We start from the raw sequence: 17,038 nt of genomic DNA, 5'->3' as shown, positions 1-17,038 counted from the left end.
CATATTTGTTTGTGTATTAGGTTAACTTTGGCGTTAGTAGAGTAGTATGGCCAGAACTATTTGGTGCGTGGCTGTCACTCAAAGCATTCTGCTAGTATGGGCGGAGCCCATCCAAAAATAGCCTGAAATCCTGAGGCTGGAAAATGATGCTTTTGAGTACTTGATAAGAAATATAAAACAATGCATTTAAAAAATGTGTTCCATAGACTCAGGAATTGTGTAAAGTTGCCCAAATAGTGCTAGGAATAGCAATGCAGGTCCCCTTTAAGTCAATCAACTAACATCACATGATATTCTTATTTCTGGGGTTGAGCTACCCATGTGTCAACATTAGGATCTTTAAATAGGACTTCTATCATGCAATTATACATCTACAGTGCACATTCGTTAACACTTTCCGTGCCCGAGCTCGGTGCCCCAGAACCTCCTTGAATGCCGTCACCCACTTCAATGTTAGTGTTAAAAAAGCCTAATCTATGTTTTAAATTATGGCTATGTGTCTAATCTGCCCGTCGCTTATCAATGACTCGTTTGCAGTCAAGATTGTCAAAACGGATTGTTTTTTTATCGGTTCATTTTCGTTTTATAGCATTTTGAAAAGCCCTCGTTTAAGGAAAATATAAAGATTCCGTGATAAGTAGGGATGGGTACCTTTCACATTTGAACCAATACCGGTACCCAACGTAGGGCTGGGCGATATGACCAAAAACGTTATTGCGATAAAATGATAAAATTATTTTCATATAACTCGATATCGATAATTATCGTCGATATACATTTCTGTCAGTAATTAACTTCTTATGCCGGCGCCGACGGACGGGCTATTAATAGACTCACTTTGTTTGCTGCGCCGGTCACTACGAGACGAGTTGGAGAGCCGTTTCGTGTCGAGCCAAGTCAACCCTTTGAGAAGCGTCGTGGTCCCGGCTTGAATTCTCCATGAATGTGTCCAAGTCCATAATCCATATAAATCCATTTTGTTATATACAACTGTTCCAACACAGTCTGAATGAATGTTTTTTCTCTTGTGATTATGCCACGTGATTTCAAAACACCAAAACTGAATGTCTTGTCTCGAGTTGATGTCGTCATCACGGTCATCAGTCCGCGCACCTTCTCCTACGCTGTACACACACGGCCCAGTGCATAGATTATTATATTCCACCAGGGGGCAACCTACCACCACTGGATCATATGCATAGAATGGAACTCTGTTTGGTCCAAGCTTGGGAAATCGATATATCGAAACTTTGCGACCACGTTTCATGTTTATTTTCGAGGAAATAATTTATCGCGATGATTATCGTTATCGTTTTATCGCCCAGCCCTAACCCAACGGTACCTTTTTTCGGTACTTTAGTCTCAAGAAATTTAATTTACCTACCTCAGTCGTAAAAAAAAATCCAAACTTCAAATAACTACAATTGACAGTTTTCGGCTTGTCATTGCTCCGACTGCTTTGTTGTTGAATCAAGTCAAATCCTAGGTAAGCATATATTGTGCGTGTGAACGTTGACATGAAAAGAAAAAAGTAATTCGATACTCTGTAGTACCGACGTGTTTCGGTTCGGTACCTCAAAAGTACCGAATTCAGTACCCATCCCTAGTGATAAGACATTTACTGGAATATTCTAGAATACACAAAAATCATTTTTCGGCCTATTTATGAATCGTTTTCAAATAAACGCTAGATTATCGATAGTATATGTGTACGTATGCAGGCTATAGACGCGAGCTGATAAATCGATTCTCTTATTTCCTCATCAGCGATCACAGCCAAATCACACATAGGGGACACGCTGTTATCTCAGCGAATACAGCTCCGATTACCCCAAGACTGGTAACATAGACTCCTTACCTTAGATCAGATGTTCTCCAAAAAGATTATTCCAATTCCTGATCGCCAGTCCAAATATCGATCACGCTTATTGATTGATTATTGGCTGCTGTAAATATATATTCCAGGTTGATTTCCGTCCCGCAATCAGATCCCTCTTGAGCAGACTGCTCGCCAGCACAAGGAGCCACTTGGCTCCACCTCTACAGATCTACAGATCCCAGGTCAGTCTAAGCGACTGACCTGCAGTTACACAGGGATAGACGATAGGGGGTGCTTTTTTTCCAATCTGAGCTCCTGTAGGGGCTGGTGTACCAACGGGAGACTGTTGATGAAATATGAATTCAGATCGCTAATAAAAAAATTAAACGATATTTGTCGTCGTGGGCACTCAATGGGGGGGGCTGATAAAACGAGCTATGTCGTCCGTAGCACTGAACGGGTTAAGTGTGTTAGCATGTCGTTGACTATGCCCTTTCTATCATGTTGACAATCACACCCATCAGCTCTGCTGTGCCTTACAGAGCCAAGCAGTTGTGTTGTTTTGTCTCATTACTGTCGGAGGCTATAACCAGTTATAACAGCACAACAGAAGCTGCTCAACCTTCTCAGTCCTCCACCACAAGTACAATAATATATGGATACATCCTCATACATGACAAACGATTCATTAATCAACAAGCGATGCCCCGACATCAGAAATGTCTATACTGATCAATGATAACCCTGATCGTACCACTGTTTTGTCCTGGAGTTGTGTGGATGCCTTGAAGGCCACGACTGGAAACTCCTGTTCCAGACACTTTATCCACCTCTCCACATTTTCTTTAGGCACCAGATCTGAAAGGAAGGGTGTCAAGTCAGTTAAAAGTGATGGTCTCCACTTGATACCCAATGACTTAACCTTTTACATCTAAATTGGGTTCCTATGTTTGTAGTTACGTAGATGAATTCGCAAATTAATTTACCAATTTTGTTTAAGAGAAGGAGCAGTTTCTTGTTGCCTTCTCTCTGCAACACGGCCTCTTCCAGCTGTGGACATCTGTACCCCATTGGATCCCTGGCATCCAGGACCTCTACTATGACATCAGACGCATCTATTACCTGAGAGAGGGAGGTCAGTATTATAAATAATCTCATCTTTCAGACAGTCTATACATTTAAAGGGTGCTAGATAAAAAATGTATGTAGACTAAAGGTTCAGAATAAAATTATTCACCGCCCCCAGAAAGATTGATTTGAATTTATCCTTAAATAAAATATTGACATGTCTGAAATAAATGTTATTTACAGGCTATGTGCATGTAGCATGCATGTACTGTATGTATCCCCTCCCTACTTCCCATTGCCCCATGTGGAATGCACCCGATCAACATGCTGCTGCTAGTCATTCAGCTAGGCTCGACTGGCCCGACCCAGAAAACTGCGCCCGGAGACATTTGACCGTTGCACAGGCCAAGATATAAGGTTTCAAAGGGTGCTCGATACCGCCGTCCAGCTGGATGCGGCTGGTATTGCACTTTGGCGATCTCAGACTCATTCCCTATGGTAACACCAAGGTCCCTGGATGAATAATGAATAAAAATATCGAATAAAAGAATAAAACCAGAGATATCTCGGGTCTGGCAGCCAACGCATGCGCATGGTGAGTTAACCCGACTTATGTCGGGTTTGGCAATTAAAGAGTTAAGAGTGTTAGCATGTCGTTGATTATGCCCCTTCTATCATGTTGACAATCACACCCATCAGCTCTGCTGTGTCTGACAGAGCCAAGCAGTTGTGTTGTTTTGTCTCATTGCTGTCGGAGGCTATAACCAGTTATAACAGCACAACAGAAGCTGCTCAACCTTCTCAGTCCTCCACCACAAGTACAATAATGTACAGATCATCATACACAAAGCGATGCCCCTACATCAGAAATGTCTATGCTGATAATGTAGCTCATACCAGTTTTTTTGGTCCACTTTTTCTCCTTATTTTCTCTCTCATCGTAATTTCATATTGCCAATTCTCCCCTCCTGTCTTGAACGTTGCTAGACTATGCCCCCCACTGGTCGGTTGTAATGAGGATAGAAGCCTTGTAGTGAGGATAGAAGCCTTGTAGTGAGGATAGAAGCCTTGCATCACGTGCCCCCTCCGGTACACGAGGAGGCAGCCTGTCGCATCTTTTCACCAGACAGCGCGGACTCTGTGGCGAGGAGTAACGCGTGGGTGGGAGGCTCACGCTGCCCCCGATACTTCCTGTCTCTGCTGTGCAGGCGTCACCCAACCGACCTGTAGGAGTCACTGTCCAGAACGTCCAATCCCCACCCATCGACTTCCACCCGCTACCTCTGCCAATTGATAGTATGACGACTGGCCCAAGCCGCAGGCAATGGCTCATACCAGTTTTGGAATGTACTCTATTGCAACTTTAAAAGGGGGCCTTTGGCAGATTTTTTACCTGAATCCCATCGTTCTGTTGCAAGGACATAATACTAAAGAGTCTAAAGACATAAAATGTACCAACATGTTCCATGTCTCGAGAGCTCAGCTGCATTAGCAGACCTCTAGTGAACTGGCCCCTGAGCAGACATCTAGTGAACGGCAGACACTATTTCCTCAATAATTATTTTCAAAATAATGTTCTCTACTCCTCCTCAGGTCAACATATTCCTACCCATGTGAAGACCCAAGTAGGCCATCTCACCTTGTTTATTTCTGTGCAAATGAACTTCTTTGAACTTTTGTCCGAGGCGATGCGTTTTCGCTCCTGCTTGATAACCTCCACCTGTGGAAATTAGGTATGCAATTAATAACAAAGGAACTGTGAGCCTAAAATAGGGCTGGGCAAAGTCGAATTACATTCTGAAGAAATAAACGTTCCCGACACTGATAATGCTAAGAATTTCAAATGGTCTGGCACAGCATTTGGATCAGAGTTGGATTAGAAGTCTTCATCATGAATCAAGACTTGCGTTATTGTCCTCATTTCCGCATTAGTGCACAGACAAACTGCTACCCATCAATGTCGTCTTTGAATGGGTCCAAATACTGTTGGCATTCTGATACCATGATGCATCGTGGTATAAAGTTCTCTTATCTAAATGAATAAACTAATATTAACAGAAATGCGTTTTCTGCTCAATATCACATTTGATTTATTTAACCTCTTAACACACACCGCAGCACACTTTCCCTCATTTGACGGCGTCCGACTGTGTCAACCAATACATCGGTTGGAAGTTAAGATGGCCACCGTTTGATTGACACCCCACTTGACCCATTAGTGCTTCCAATTTCGAAAAAGTGACCACCTCCAGTTTTGCCTACATTTGCAAAATAATTCAGACACAAGTATTATAAAGAATATTAAAAAAAAATGTATTTCAGTGTGTTCAAACCTCTAACTCTATTACAGTAGCACTCTGTGATTGTTCCTGTTGTGGAAGAAAATTCAGAATGTTTCCTTTCAAAAGAGGCCAGACACATGCATGTGCTATAAATGGTTGAAGAATAGCTTTCAATTTACTTTGGGTATGCAATCGGCGTTTTATGCAAAGGCTTTATGCTAAATTTGCAGGACTGTTAAGAGGTTAACATGATTTTGCATTTGTAGGCAGATATTCATAGTATTCCCTTACAACATGATTGCAGACATCTTGGTAGGCTAACAGGTGATTGTAATCAAATGACAGGCGATCATTAAATGAGATGTGGCCACTGAGCTGCTTATGAGAGTGTACCATATTGTTAAGTCTGTAACGCATAATAAAATACTATGAATCAGAATATACAGTATAGAGACATGGCAGAACAGTTCCTATGTTTATTGTAGACCATGGTTGTTTGTTACCTTCCGAGCCTTCTTGGCTTTGTGATCAGTTTCCTTGTCCTTCTCTTTGTCATCCTTCTTCCTCTTCTGAGCTCTCTTTTCTGTCTTGACTTGCTTCTTCTTATCTTTTTCCTCTTCAATCTGTGAGGTTGAGATTAGCATTTAGTCACCAGAAAAGCCCCATTACAAATATCCTATTTATTCATTTTAAGTATACCTATTGGACAGACTGAACAAGAGTATTCATAGTCACTACTCACTCACACATGACTTCTATAAATCCACTCACTTATAAAGTCCCAATACAATCATTCAGTAAAATGTACATTGACAACACATTTCCATGACTTATGAAGGTTTTCATAATTCTTCATAATTTTCTAAAACGTGTCCAAGCCTGGAAAACTCACTTTTCCAGTATGTATGACCTTGGGTACCCTGTAAGGTAAACATACAAGTACAATATCCCTACAGAAATGTTCACAATATATTGTATCAATATTTCCCCACACTTAGTAAGCACCAATGCATTGCGGTTAAACTGTACTATAATAATTAAAACATTTACTACAGAATGTTAACACTTTGACTGCCATGAAACGTGTTTTGACGTCATTGCTGGCCATGCTCAAGTTGCCGGGGGACGCTGTACAGCGTCCTTATATCAATATTTCAAAAATCTGCGATCGGATTCATATGTCCCCTCCGCTGGCCTGAGATCCACCAGCAGGACCCACTGAGCTCTCTGGCGGTTCAGGAGCGCCATCTGGTGGCCGATCGGCGCAATCGCTTTAACAGGAAGTGGCATAGAGGTTGTGCTACGTCCGTAGTACTTCCGGGTGCTCGCTATAGGTCCCGCGACTCTGGCTCGTCACGCTACACAGTGATCGATTGCCAATAACTCGATAAACAACATGATTTGGACGTATATACAGGCCTGTACGCTGCGACGAGATCGTCGCAAATTGCCCCCTAATTTGGCCGGTGCGAATGAAAAATTATATCTACTCGCAAGCTTGCGAATAGTGATTTCACCCCTTCATTCGCATTTCACTACACTAACATTAGCCTACAACCAGGGCTGTACAGGCGACATAATGTTGCGGTTGTAATCTCATTAGACAGACCAGCGCGGACATTTAATAACATGCAATTTAATTGACACGAGCAATGGGCTAACGTTAGCTGGTGGTCCCGAGTGAAGCAGGGACGGCGGAGCTTTAGGCTAACGTTAGCTGGTGGTCCCGAGTGAAGCAGGGACGGTGGAAAAGTGAGGAAAGGGGGTGGGTTATATTGACAAGTGACAACGCTTGACAACAGAAGTTTAAACATAACTTCATATTTATTAGTTATTCGTTTCTGTATATCATCCACTTTCCATCTCCGTGTTTGACTCTTCCTGTTTACATTCGAGTGTGACGTCATCACCTACGGCAGCTTAGACGATCAAAACGCGAACCTAGAACAAAACCCGGGGGGGGGGGCTGGCTCTCTTGTGCGTTCTCGCCCCCTCTCTCTCTCTCGCTCTCTCTCTACTTTCAATGATTTAAAGTAGCCAAACGTTACAGACAGTATAAATACTAACTGGATAGTTGATGATAAACATTTAATTTCATTATCTGAAATATTCTAAAATCATTAAGTCTGCTATAAGCCATTATCCCTTTGTGTGTAATTATTATTTTCTCACAGTAGTATATATATATATATATATGTGTGTGTGTGTGTGTGTTTGGCTAAAGTGGATAGAAAACACAGTACTGTGCAAAAAAAGGGCACCCAAGAGTTTTTATATAAATAGTCTTAGATGTAAATAATTTTTTTTATTAGTGTGTCAGTAGACTACTCTTAGTACATTTTCATTAAATTATTTTTTAAAGCATCTTCATGGTTTAATAATGCAAACATATGTTGCAGGGACTTATTATAATCATCATATTGGCGTGACTGTATGCATCAAAGGGTTAAATCAAGCATTTTAAGTGCTTTAGGAAATGTCAAAATATTGCGATATATATTGTGTATCGTGATATGGCCAAAAAATATCGCAATATCATTTAGAGGCCATATCGCCCAGCCCTACTATAATGGTAAAATAGTTATTAAAAAATGTGCCCCTAAAAAATATTCTTTGCCCCTAAATTTCTCATTTAGGGGCAAGTGTGCCCCTAGTGAAAAAGCTTAGCGTACAGCCCTGATATACCATTATACAAGCTGGAGATGGACCGGGTAAATTTACATCCCATAATGATAATATTTCAACTCTACGATGATCGCCCAACGGCGCGCGGAGACTGGGGTGAGGTTCAGCGTGTAACGTTACCGTCTTCGATACTAACTGCCATTATCAACATTTGACCCACATTAGATGATTGGTATAACGCTGCCCACGGAATTATAAACGACCCCTAGCCCATCCGGTCAACATCAGATGACGTGTAGTAACTTCTAGAAGTAAGTCTAGTTGTAATTTTTTATATCGCGCTGATTGCCATAAAACTGTATTGCATCATCAATATAATGTATTTGGGGCTATAGATCACGTTCTGGAGAAAGCTGCAGAAAGAGATGAAAACATACTTATACATTAGACCATACTTTACTATGAATATGTGAATGAAAAAGTTTAACGTTGCTACACAATGAACAATACATATAGGACTTTGAATGGGCCCTAATAATGGCAATGTAGCAATAGAATTTAAAAAGTTATAACCCTGCAAAGAAGGGGACTTTCTCCATAGACAAATAGCGCTGGCAATCTATGGTATATCATGAATTTAACCTTAGGCAACCAAAGTGTTAAAAGCCAGTGGTCTGGTAAGGTAAAGACATCCTGTCATAATGAATACCTATGCCACACAATGTGTAGTTTGTTATCCCTCGTTTGTCACAATTTGCCTAAAGGATATTCATTAGTCTTTTCCCACAAAATTATATTGCAATCCAATATCATCCATATTTCTTTTAAATTATTTTTCAATTAGGTGTATCCATTTGTTGGACAGAGCTGGCGATGAGTCTAGTCTCCACCAGATTTGTTTTTGACGGACAGAACTAGGCTTGGGTGGTATGACTGTATACCAGGATATTTCGAAATCCCGTCAGTATGATTTTCAATACCGTGACGTCAGACTGTGCGTCAATGGTTGTAGTGCACAGCACGCGCCAGCAGAGGGCAGGGCAGTCTGTCTTTCCCTCTCTCAGTCAGAGCTCAGTCAGAGCCACGCGCGTGTTCCTGTTTTGAAATGGATTTGTGCATGAGTGGACTCGGGTCGTCAGGGACACATTGTTTGGGTAAGTATGTTATGTTGCTGGGATATAAGATATGATGGGATATAAGATATTCATATAAGATATGAATGCTGGAAGTGTATGTTTGGTAAACCGTTCCAGTTCGACTGTGTGTGTGTATTGGCTTCGCGATTCACTACATGGGTTTAACGGCTTACGCTGGGTTTTGATTATCACTTAATCAATGCAGAATCAATTTTATGCATCTGTATGTGTAGTTGTGTACTACTGTCATGAGTTTGTGACTCACATTGCTCTAATTTCAGCCTCTTATACGTTATTTGTTCCGTATGACTCGTTTCATGTGTCTTGAACGTGCGCAGTTATTTATTTTTTTTTGTTTACTTTGGCAACACGGGTTGCTAAGGAATTTAGGTTTGAGGTTGAAAGAACGGCCCTAACGTCAACATATTTTCAATATAAGCGGTATGTATGGTGATAACGAGTATATTGTTAACTTAGCTCCGTTTCTGCAGACTTGCATTGAGGTTCTAATTAGAAACCAACCAACACACACCTTCCATCTATTTGATCTGTTCTGTGGTGGATCGGTGTGGCCGATCCATAAAGCTCTTAACATTGCAGCCTTACCTTTAACCTCCTCTGTTCAGCTTCTCTGAGGACTTCCTCTCTAAAGGGAGCGATGCTGGGAACTCCTGGATCCTTTTTCACTCGCTTGCTCACTCCTTTTTTCCTTATTTCCTTTTTTAGTTTTTTGTTGTGGTCCCGTACCTGAATAAAGAAAGGACACAAGTAAATCCTACATATTGTGTTGTTAAATGTTGTCATATAATTCACAACATTGCCGGCCGACTCATTACTCTCATCACACAAAGCCAAAAGCAATGTTAATCAACATGACAACCACTTAGTTTGTGTCTGAAACAGTGTGTGTGAAGTATAGGCTAGCTTAGGCCTAACAAAAATAATGGTTGGTTTCAGGTTGCCGACCGACCCTGCCGATTTAGGTGCGACCCAATATATTTTATGAGTTTTTAAAAAAAATTATATATATATATATAAAAAAAAAAAAAAAAAACGTTTTTTTTTTTTTTTTTTAAAGAATAAAGTTTCATAGAAATCTTAGTCAAACATTTAGTATTATGGATATTAAACATGCTGGCAGAGTACATGCATCCATGTTGTTGTGAACATTTTAATTAAATAAAGAAATTCCCTATCCATAGTCGCCATGGGAAAAAATAAAATAAAAAAATAAAATAAAATAAATTCCCTACCTACCCATGGCCAAACTGACAACCAACCTGAAACCAACTATTATTTTTGTTAGGCCTTAGCCTTAGAATGGCTGATATCCCATACATTGCATGTATTCCATATACATCCATAGAACCCTCTATGACATGGGGTCTCAAACTCACGGCCTGCGGGCCAATTGCGGCCCGCTGGATGATATTTTGCGGCCCCCCAGATGATTTCCCAAAAAAAAATATATATATATATATATATATATATATATATATATAAATGTCATCACAAACACTGGCATTTAAAGGGTACAAATAAAACAATTCCTGCACCAGAATGCAGGAAATTAAGTCTTTGTAACACAATCTCGTGGTGGGGGACCCCCCCGCTTAAAAAGTGGCCTGACTGGGGCTATATTTCGCACTATATTTCCTGGCCTGAATGATTTCCCCAGTCTGGCCCTGGTTAAAAGCCTCCAATGCTTATTAGTGTGTGTGTGCGTTTGAGCGTTTGCATGTTTCAACCCACATTTCCATAAAAATAAAAATAAATACTTGAAACCCTTTTTCTGTGGAATATTTGATGCGGCCCAGCCGCCTGAATACTTTAGACAACAAATGTTTGTTTCCGCGTCTGATTGGCCAGGTCATGTGACATGTGCGCCAATCGTGGGACCGCAAGTTTCTACACTGGTTAAGCTTAGGCGCTCTTTCGAAGTTGGTTACGGTTAGAGTTTGTCTTAGAGCATGGCGATAGAACGCCTGCCCTGATTCCAAACTCTAACCTTAACCAACTGCGAAAGAGTCGCCCAAGCTTAACCAGTGATAACCTATGAAGGCTGTTAGACCCGGAAATAGGCGCCGAACTTGCCGTCCCACATGTCACATGACCTGGCCAATCAGAGCGCAAAACTCGAACGCTTCACCCAGACTACCTCCAGCGGCCCCCAGGTAAATTGAGTTTGAGACCCTCTATGTAGTTTGTTGGGGAGAGTCACCCCTGTGGCATTCTAATTTGTCTCCGTTTACTCACCCAAATATTTAATTGTTGCGACTTGGGGACAGCTCTAGTTGTCATAGTATCCAATTCCTTTGAAAGTTCTTGCATAAACCTCTGCCAGAACAGATTAATTTGATACTATATGACCCTAATAAATAGCATGGAGCGTTCTACGGCTGTATATGGAATAGTCGGCCAGTCTAGGGCTAGCTATAATACTTAGGGGTGGCTGGATGACCTAGACGTAGGGAAGTCAAGTAGTAACTGAAAGGTTTCTGGTCCAAGCCCCGGTACGGACAGGAGGGTGTGTTCAGGTTGCAAGCCAGGAACTAGAGGGTGGTTACTCGTCTGGTAAGCGTGATTACCAAGCCGCATTTCTCAGACGCTCTCCGATTGGCCACTGACGCGTTTGCCCAATCCGTGACGAGCTGTGTCTTTGCCCATTTCCACGTCAAACAGCCTGCAAACTACCTGGCGTTCTATCGCCATGCTCGAAGACAAACTCTAACCTTAACCAACTTCGAAAGAGTGCCTAAGCTTAACCATCGAAAGAACTTGCCGTCACGCTCTAAGACAAACTCTAACCTTAACCAACTTCGAAGAGTGCCTAAGCTTAACCAGTGTAGAAACAGGCGTCGGCCAATCAGAGAGGGTCTCGGAGAAATGCGGCTTGGTTTGGTAATCACGCGTCTGGTAACGTTATTACATCTACGGTCCCCAAAATGACGTTGAGCAAGGCACTGAACAGTAGCCATTTTTGCTCCAGGGCAGGAGACGAAATATAAATCAAGGCCATTTTCAATTGCCTTGATGACTAGGAAAATCTTCTAACGTTAAGTTACCCGTTTCAGGACCAACATTTAGTTAAGATGAATATATTGTGGTCTCACTTACCCTTTTCTGTATTTTATAACGTTTGGAACATGACACGCGCTTACTTGCTTTCTTTAACCCTGAAAGAAAAAAAAGTACACTTTAACATTTACGTTAAGTACAACAAATAAAAATGTAACGCATCAACCTAAATAAGACTAGAGATTATTCTAGCGTGCTAAGGTTTGTCGTGTGTTGGCTATGTCGTGACATGAGTCCGTTAACAAACGTTAGCTCCTTTGGCCAACTAACGTTATACATAGTAGAGCACAAACATATCAATGTGAAAATAAAAGGTTCGTGAATTTCTATTTCCCGGTTAATAGTGATTTACTTACCTGGTCGTTTCATCGTGGAAGCACGGGACGTGCAACGTGCCTGGTCTGGACTGGAGGAAGAACTCAACACGTGCAAGTGCGGAGATCTCGAGTTTTTTCCCGATATCCGCTTTCAAGAGCAGCCCCTTTCCACAGCGCCATCTACTGAATTGGAGCATCAATATGTACAATGTACAACGCTAGCCGCGTCTCTACATTTCGTAGCTGAGTAGCTCCAGTTCTGCAGACCCCTCTCTGATTGGTTGAGCTCCATTTCTGCAGACCCCTCTCTGATTGGTTGAGCGAAGCCCCTCTCTGATTGGTTGAGCGCGCGCATGCGCATGAGCCGCGACAAGCTCCTCCAGAAACTCCGTTAAGCTCCAGAGAGAGAGGCTGAAAACACACAGTTCTTGCCCGACCGATGGGAGCGAATCCCGGATCCGAGGTTTCTGATGACTACCCCCAAAACATGGAGGTCGCGAACGCAATTTATACGCATGGAAGTATTGATTACGCCATAACTAATCATTAAAAAAATATATACCGTTAACTGGAATATGTTGTGTGTGCCTTTACACATATGTTGGATTATGTAATTGGTTTGTCATTAAATGTTGTGCCTTACTAATAATAACTAATTCCTTGGTCAATAGAAGTCTCTGTGATACTTTCTGAATATGATTTGGGAGGGTTATAATAGAAGAAAGACAGTGTAAACAATATAACGTTATGTGAATAAACCGCGAAATAATAACTAATTCCTTGGTCAATAGAAGTCTCTGTGATACTTTCTGAATATGATTTGGGAGGGTTATAATAGAAGAACAAAAATAAACCGCGAAATAATAACTAATTCCTTGGTCAATAGAAGTCTCTGTGATACTTTCTGAATATGATTTGGGAGGGTTATAATAGAAGAAAGACAGTGTAAACAATATAACGTTATGTGAATAAACCGCGAAATAATAACTAATTCCTTGGTCAATAGAAGTCTCTGTGATACTTTCTGAATATGATTTGGGAGGGTTATGAATAAACCGCGAAATAACATAACGTTATGTTATATAATGTTACAATGTACAGTTTCTAACAGCTGGCTGTGTTGTGAAATGTGCATAACGTTCTTATGAATAAAGCGAAGTCACGCGAAATAAATATTATACGCAAATCTGGTAGTACATTTCTGCTTATCTTCTTGATGATAACATTACATCCGCCTTTTACCGCGTGACGAGCTAAACCAATCAGAGAGGGCATTCGCTCAACCAATCAGAGAGGGGTCTGCAGAAATGGAGTTCAACCAATCAGAGAGGGGTCTGCAGAAATGGAGCTACGAAATGTAGAGACGCACAGTAGCCTGTGTGGCGGCGCTATGGAAATGAAGAAGAGCAGTCCCTTTCCACAGCGCCATCTACTGAATTGGAGCATCAATATGTACAATGTACAACAGTAGCCTGTGTGGCGGCTATGGAAATGGAGAAGATAGTGGTGGTGATAGTAATGTAATTTTCATCAAATGTTTTTTTTATTTATTTTTTATTAATAGTTTGAAACACAAAACAGCTCAACATAAATACAGTACAATACAGACAAAACTAAACTCACAAACAGTACAATACAGACAAAACTAAAATCACAAACAGTACAATACAGATAAAACTAAACTCACAAACAATACAATACAGACAAAACTCACAAACAACGGCAACTGCACCTCCTTATCCATCACCCTCAACATAGGGGCCCCCCAGGGCTGTGTTCTGAGTCCCCTCCTCTACTCCCTGTACACACACGACTGTGTGGCTCAGCGGAGTAGCAATACAATCATCAAATTTGCTGACGACACAGTGGTGGTGGGCCTGATCTCTGCCAACGACGAGAGGGCCTACCTGGAAGAGGTCAAGGTCCTGGCGGGATGGTGCCAGGAAAACAGCCTCTCCCTGAACGTCAGCAAAACAAAGGAGATGATTGTGGACTTCAGGAGGTCGGGGGTCAAGGACTACAGCCCCCTCAGCATCGACGGGGCACCGGTTGAGAGAGTCAACAGCTTTAAGTACCTCGGAGCCTACATATCCGAGGACTTGACATGGACCACACACATTGACAGTGTTGTGAAGAAGGCACGACAACGCCTCTACTTCCTCAGGCGCCTAAGGAAGTTCCAAGTCAGTCAGAAGATCCTTAAGAACTTCTACTCATGTACAATAGAGAGCATCTTGACCGGCAACATCACCTCCTGGTTTGGGAATAGCACTGCACAAGACCGAAGCAGACTACAAAGAGTGACACGTTCAGCCGAACGCACAATTGGAGGGGGGCTCCCCACCCTCCAGAACATTTACAACAAGCGTTGCAAGGGCAAGGCTAAGAGAATCATTAAAGACTCCAGTCACCCGAACAACTGCCTCTTTGAACTGCTGCGGTCAGGCAAGCGATACCGGAGTCTCAAGGCGAGCACAGAAAGACTCAGAAGAAGCTTCTATCCCCAGGCCATCAGGCTGCTAAACGAACAATGAACACTACACAACAACAACCACCAAACGCACATAGCACACACATCCACACGCACACACTCACTTTAAACAAACACACTGTAGCACCCACTCCACACACTTTATAGCACACACCCACTTTAAACAAACACACTGTAGCACCCACTCCCCACACTTTATATTTATTGATGAAGGATTGCACTACAACTCGTACACCTTACTGTAAATTGTACCTAAATTGTACCTCATCCCATTTCTGCTTTGCACTATATAGTACTGTACATTAGTACACTGCATAGTATTGTATATTATATGGTAACTCAGAACATTGTACATATGTCTATACCGAACACTGTGACCTCATTTTCTTCTTCTAAATTACATGCTATACTATGTTATTTGATACTATCTTGTCTAGCACAGTCTCTGGAGCGTAACAGTAAGAAGCATTTTGTATGAAAGTATTCTGTACTTCTGTATGACAACTATTAAAGAAACTTGAACTAGTCAATGAACAGCATTCTCACATAGTTCCCCTGCCTCTTGTCCAGGTGTGATGCTGCTGTGTGCAGCACATGGGCTATGGCATCCTCCATGGATCTGTTAGGGCGGTATGCAAATTGCAGGGGGTCCAGGTTGATGGGGAGGGAGGAACAGATGTAGCCCTTCACTAGCTTCTCAAAGCAATTCATGGCTATGGATGCATGCACTGGCCGCTATGAAAACCAGAGACAAAAAATTCTCTGAGTTTCGTAAAAGTCAGTCAAAGCTTACCAAATGCACGAGCAGTGAACTCCAAGCCCACGTGACTGAACCAGGGGCATCAATTTGGTATGGCAAGGTATGGCACTCGCCATACCTTGGCAAATAAAAATGTAAAAAAATAAATAAAAATTATTTACAATTTTATTTTATATATATATATTTTTTTTAATTATTTTTTAAACAAACACAAACATAAACATGACAACATAAAATTAGATATACAAGCATTAATTAACAGTGCACATCCAATGAAATTACCATTTAAATAAATGTAATATACAAGGTATACACCTAATACTTGCTATCTAATACCCTATACATATATGCTCTCGCTCGCCCCCCCCCCCCCTTGGATAATCCATCCAATTATTTACAATTTTTTATGTTGATTTAGAATTCGAATGTCAACATTATGAACGAAGCTTCGAACTATTCGGTACAGCCCTAGCATGTTTTGATATTGTCAATTATCTCACTTTTACTAGGTGACTTTTACTGTGACTAACTGAAATATGCCCAAAAAAAAGGAAAATGGACATAGGGACGTTTTTTGTATCAAAGGGCAGCAGAGACAAGTGATACAGGGACACAGGTAAGGTCTGGCTTAGTGATTATAACAGTGCAGTTCAGCATTCAGTAACCCACGAACAGGTCGAAAAATACCTCGCGGAAAAAAATCTAATCTACGAATTCCAATCTGGCTTCAGAACATCCCACTCCACTCACACATGCCTTCTCTATTTAAACGACCACATCAAACAAGAGGTGGACGCGGGCAAATACTGCGGCATGGTCATGCTGGACCTACAAAAGGCCTTCGACACTGTCAATCACACCATTCTGATTGACAAGCTAAAAGCAATTGGTTTTGATAGTCTATCAGTGAGCTGGATGCAATCCTACCTGGAGGGGAGAGAGCAGATGGTGGAGGTAAACGGTACCCTACCCCCCCCCCCCCCCCTCACAGTAAGCTGTGGTGTTCCACAAGGAAGCATACTAGGTCCGCTACTGTTCCTAATTTATGCAAATGACATGTCGTCAGCTTGTGACTGCAACTTGTTCCTGTTTGCGGATGACTCAGCCCTGCTGGTCTCTGACAAGAACAAGTTACAGGTTGAAAAAACCCTCAGCTCAGAACTAGGCAAAATCTGCATATGGCTCGCTGATAACAAACTATCATTACACATGGGCAAAACAGAGTCCATTCTCTTCGGTTCAAATAACAAACTCAGCAAGACCGACGGCTTCTCAGTTACAGTGGGTGACAATATTGTCACAAGGAAAGAAGATATTACCTACCTGGGTTCCATCCTAGAGGCAAATCTTTCCTGTGACAAAATGGCATCCAATGTAATAAAAAAAGTCAACCAACGAACTCGATTCTTGTACCGGATCTCCTCACTGGTAAACAAGAATACCATGAAGACTCTGGCAGGAG

At 41.7% G+C, this 17,038-nt stretch overlaps 1 protein-coding gene across 1 annotated transcript in view; it reads right to left on the bottom strand.

The window, feature by feature from the left end:
* The window catches only part of gnl3 (G protein nucleolar 3), a 35,152-nt gene extending 22,713 nt beyond the window's left edge, over positions 1-12,439 (bottom strand). The window contains exons 1-7 of the mRNA XM_084316435.1: positions 12,365-12,439; positions 12,048-12,106; positions 9,537-9,677; positions 5,673-5,792; positions 4,527-4,607; positions 2,806-2,941; positions 2,574-2,677 (exon numbers count right to left, since the gene is read on the bottom strand). Of these exons, the coding sequence (XP_084172561.1) occupies positions 2,574-2,677; positions 2,806-2,941; positions 4,527-4,607; positions 5,673-5,792; positions 9,537-9,677; positions 12,048-12,106; positions 12,365-12,377 (654 nt within the window). The 5' untranslated portion in view covers positions 12,378-12,439. The remainder of the gene's footprint in view (positions 1-2,573; positions 2,678-2,805; positions 2,942-4,526; positions 4,608-5,672; positions 5,793-9,536; positions 9,678-12,047; positions 12,107-12,364) is intronic.
* Between the last annotated feature and the right edge of the window lie 4,599 nt (positions 12,440-17,038).

This window comes from Notolepis coatsorum, assembly GCF_963971535.1.
Source record: "Notolepis coatsorum genome assembly, chromosome: 6".
In the NCBI taxonomy this organism is placed as follows: domain Eukaryota; kingdom Metazoa; phylum Chordata; class Actinopteri; order Aulopiformes; family Paralepididae; genus Notolepis; species Notolepis coatsorum.
This window is presented reverse-complemented; position numbering and strand designations above follow the sequence as displayed.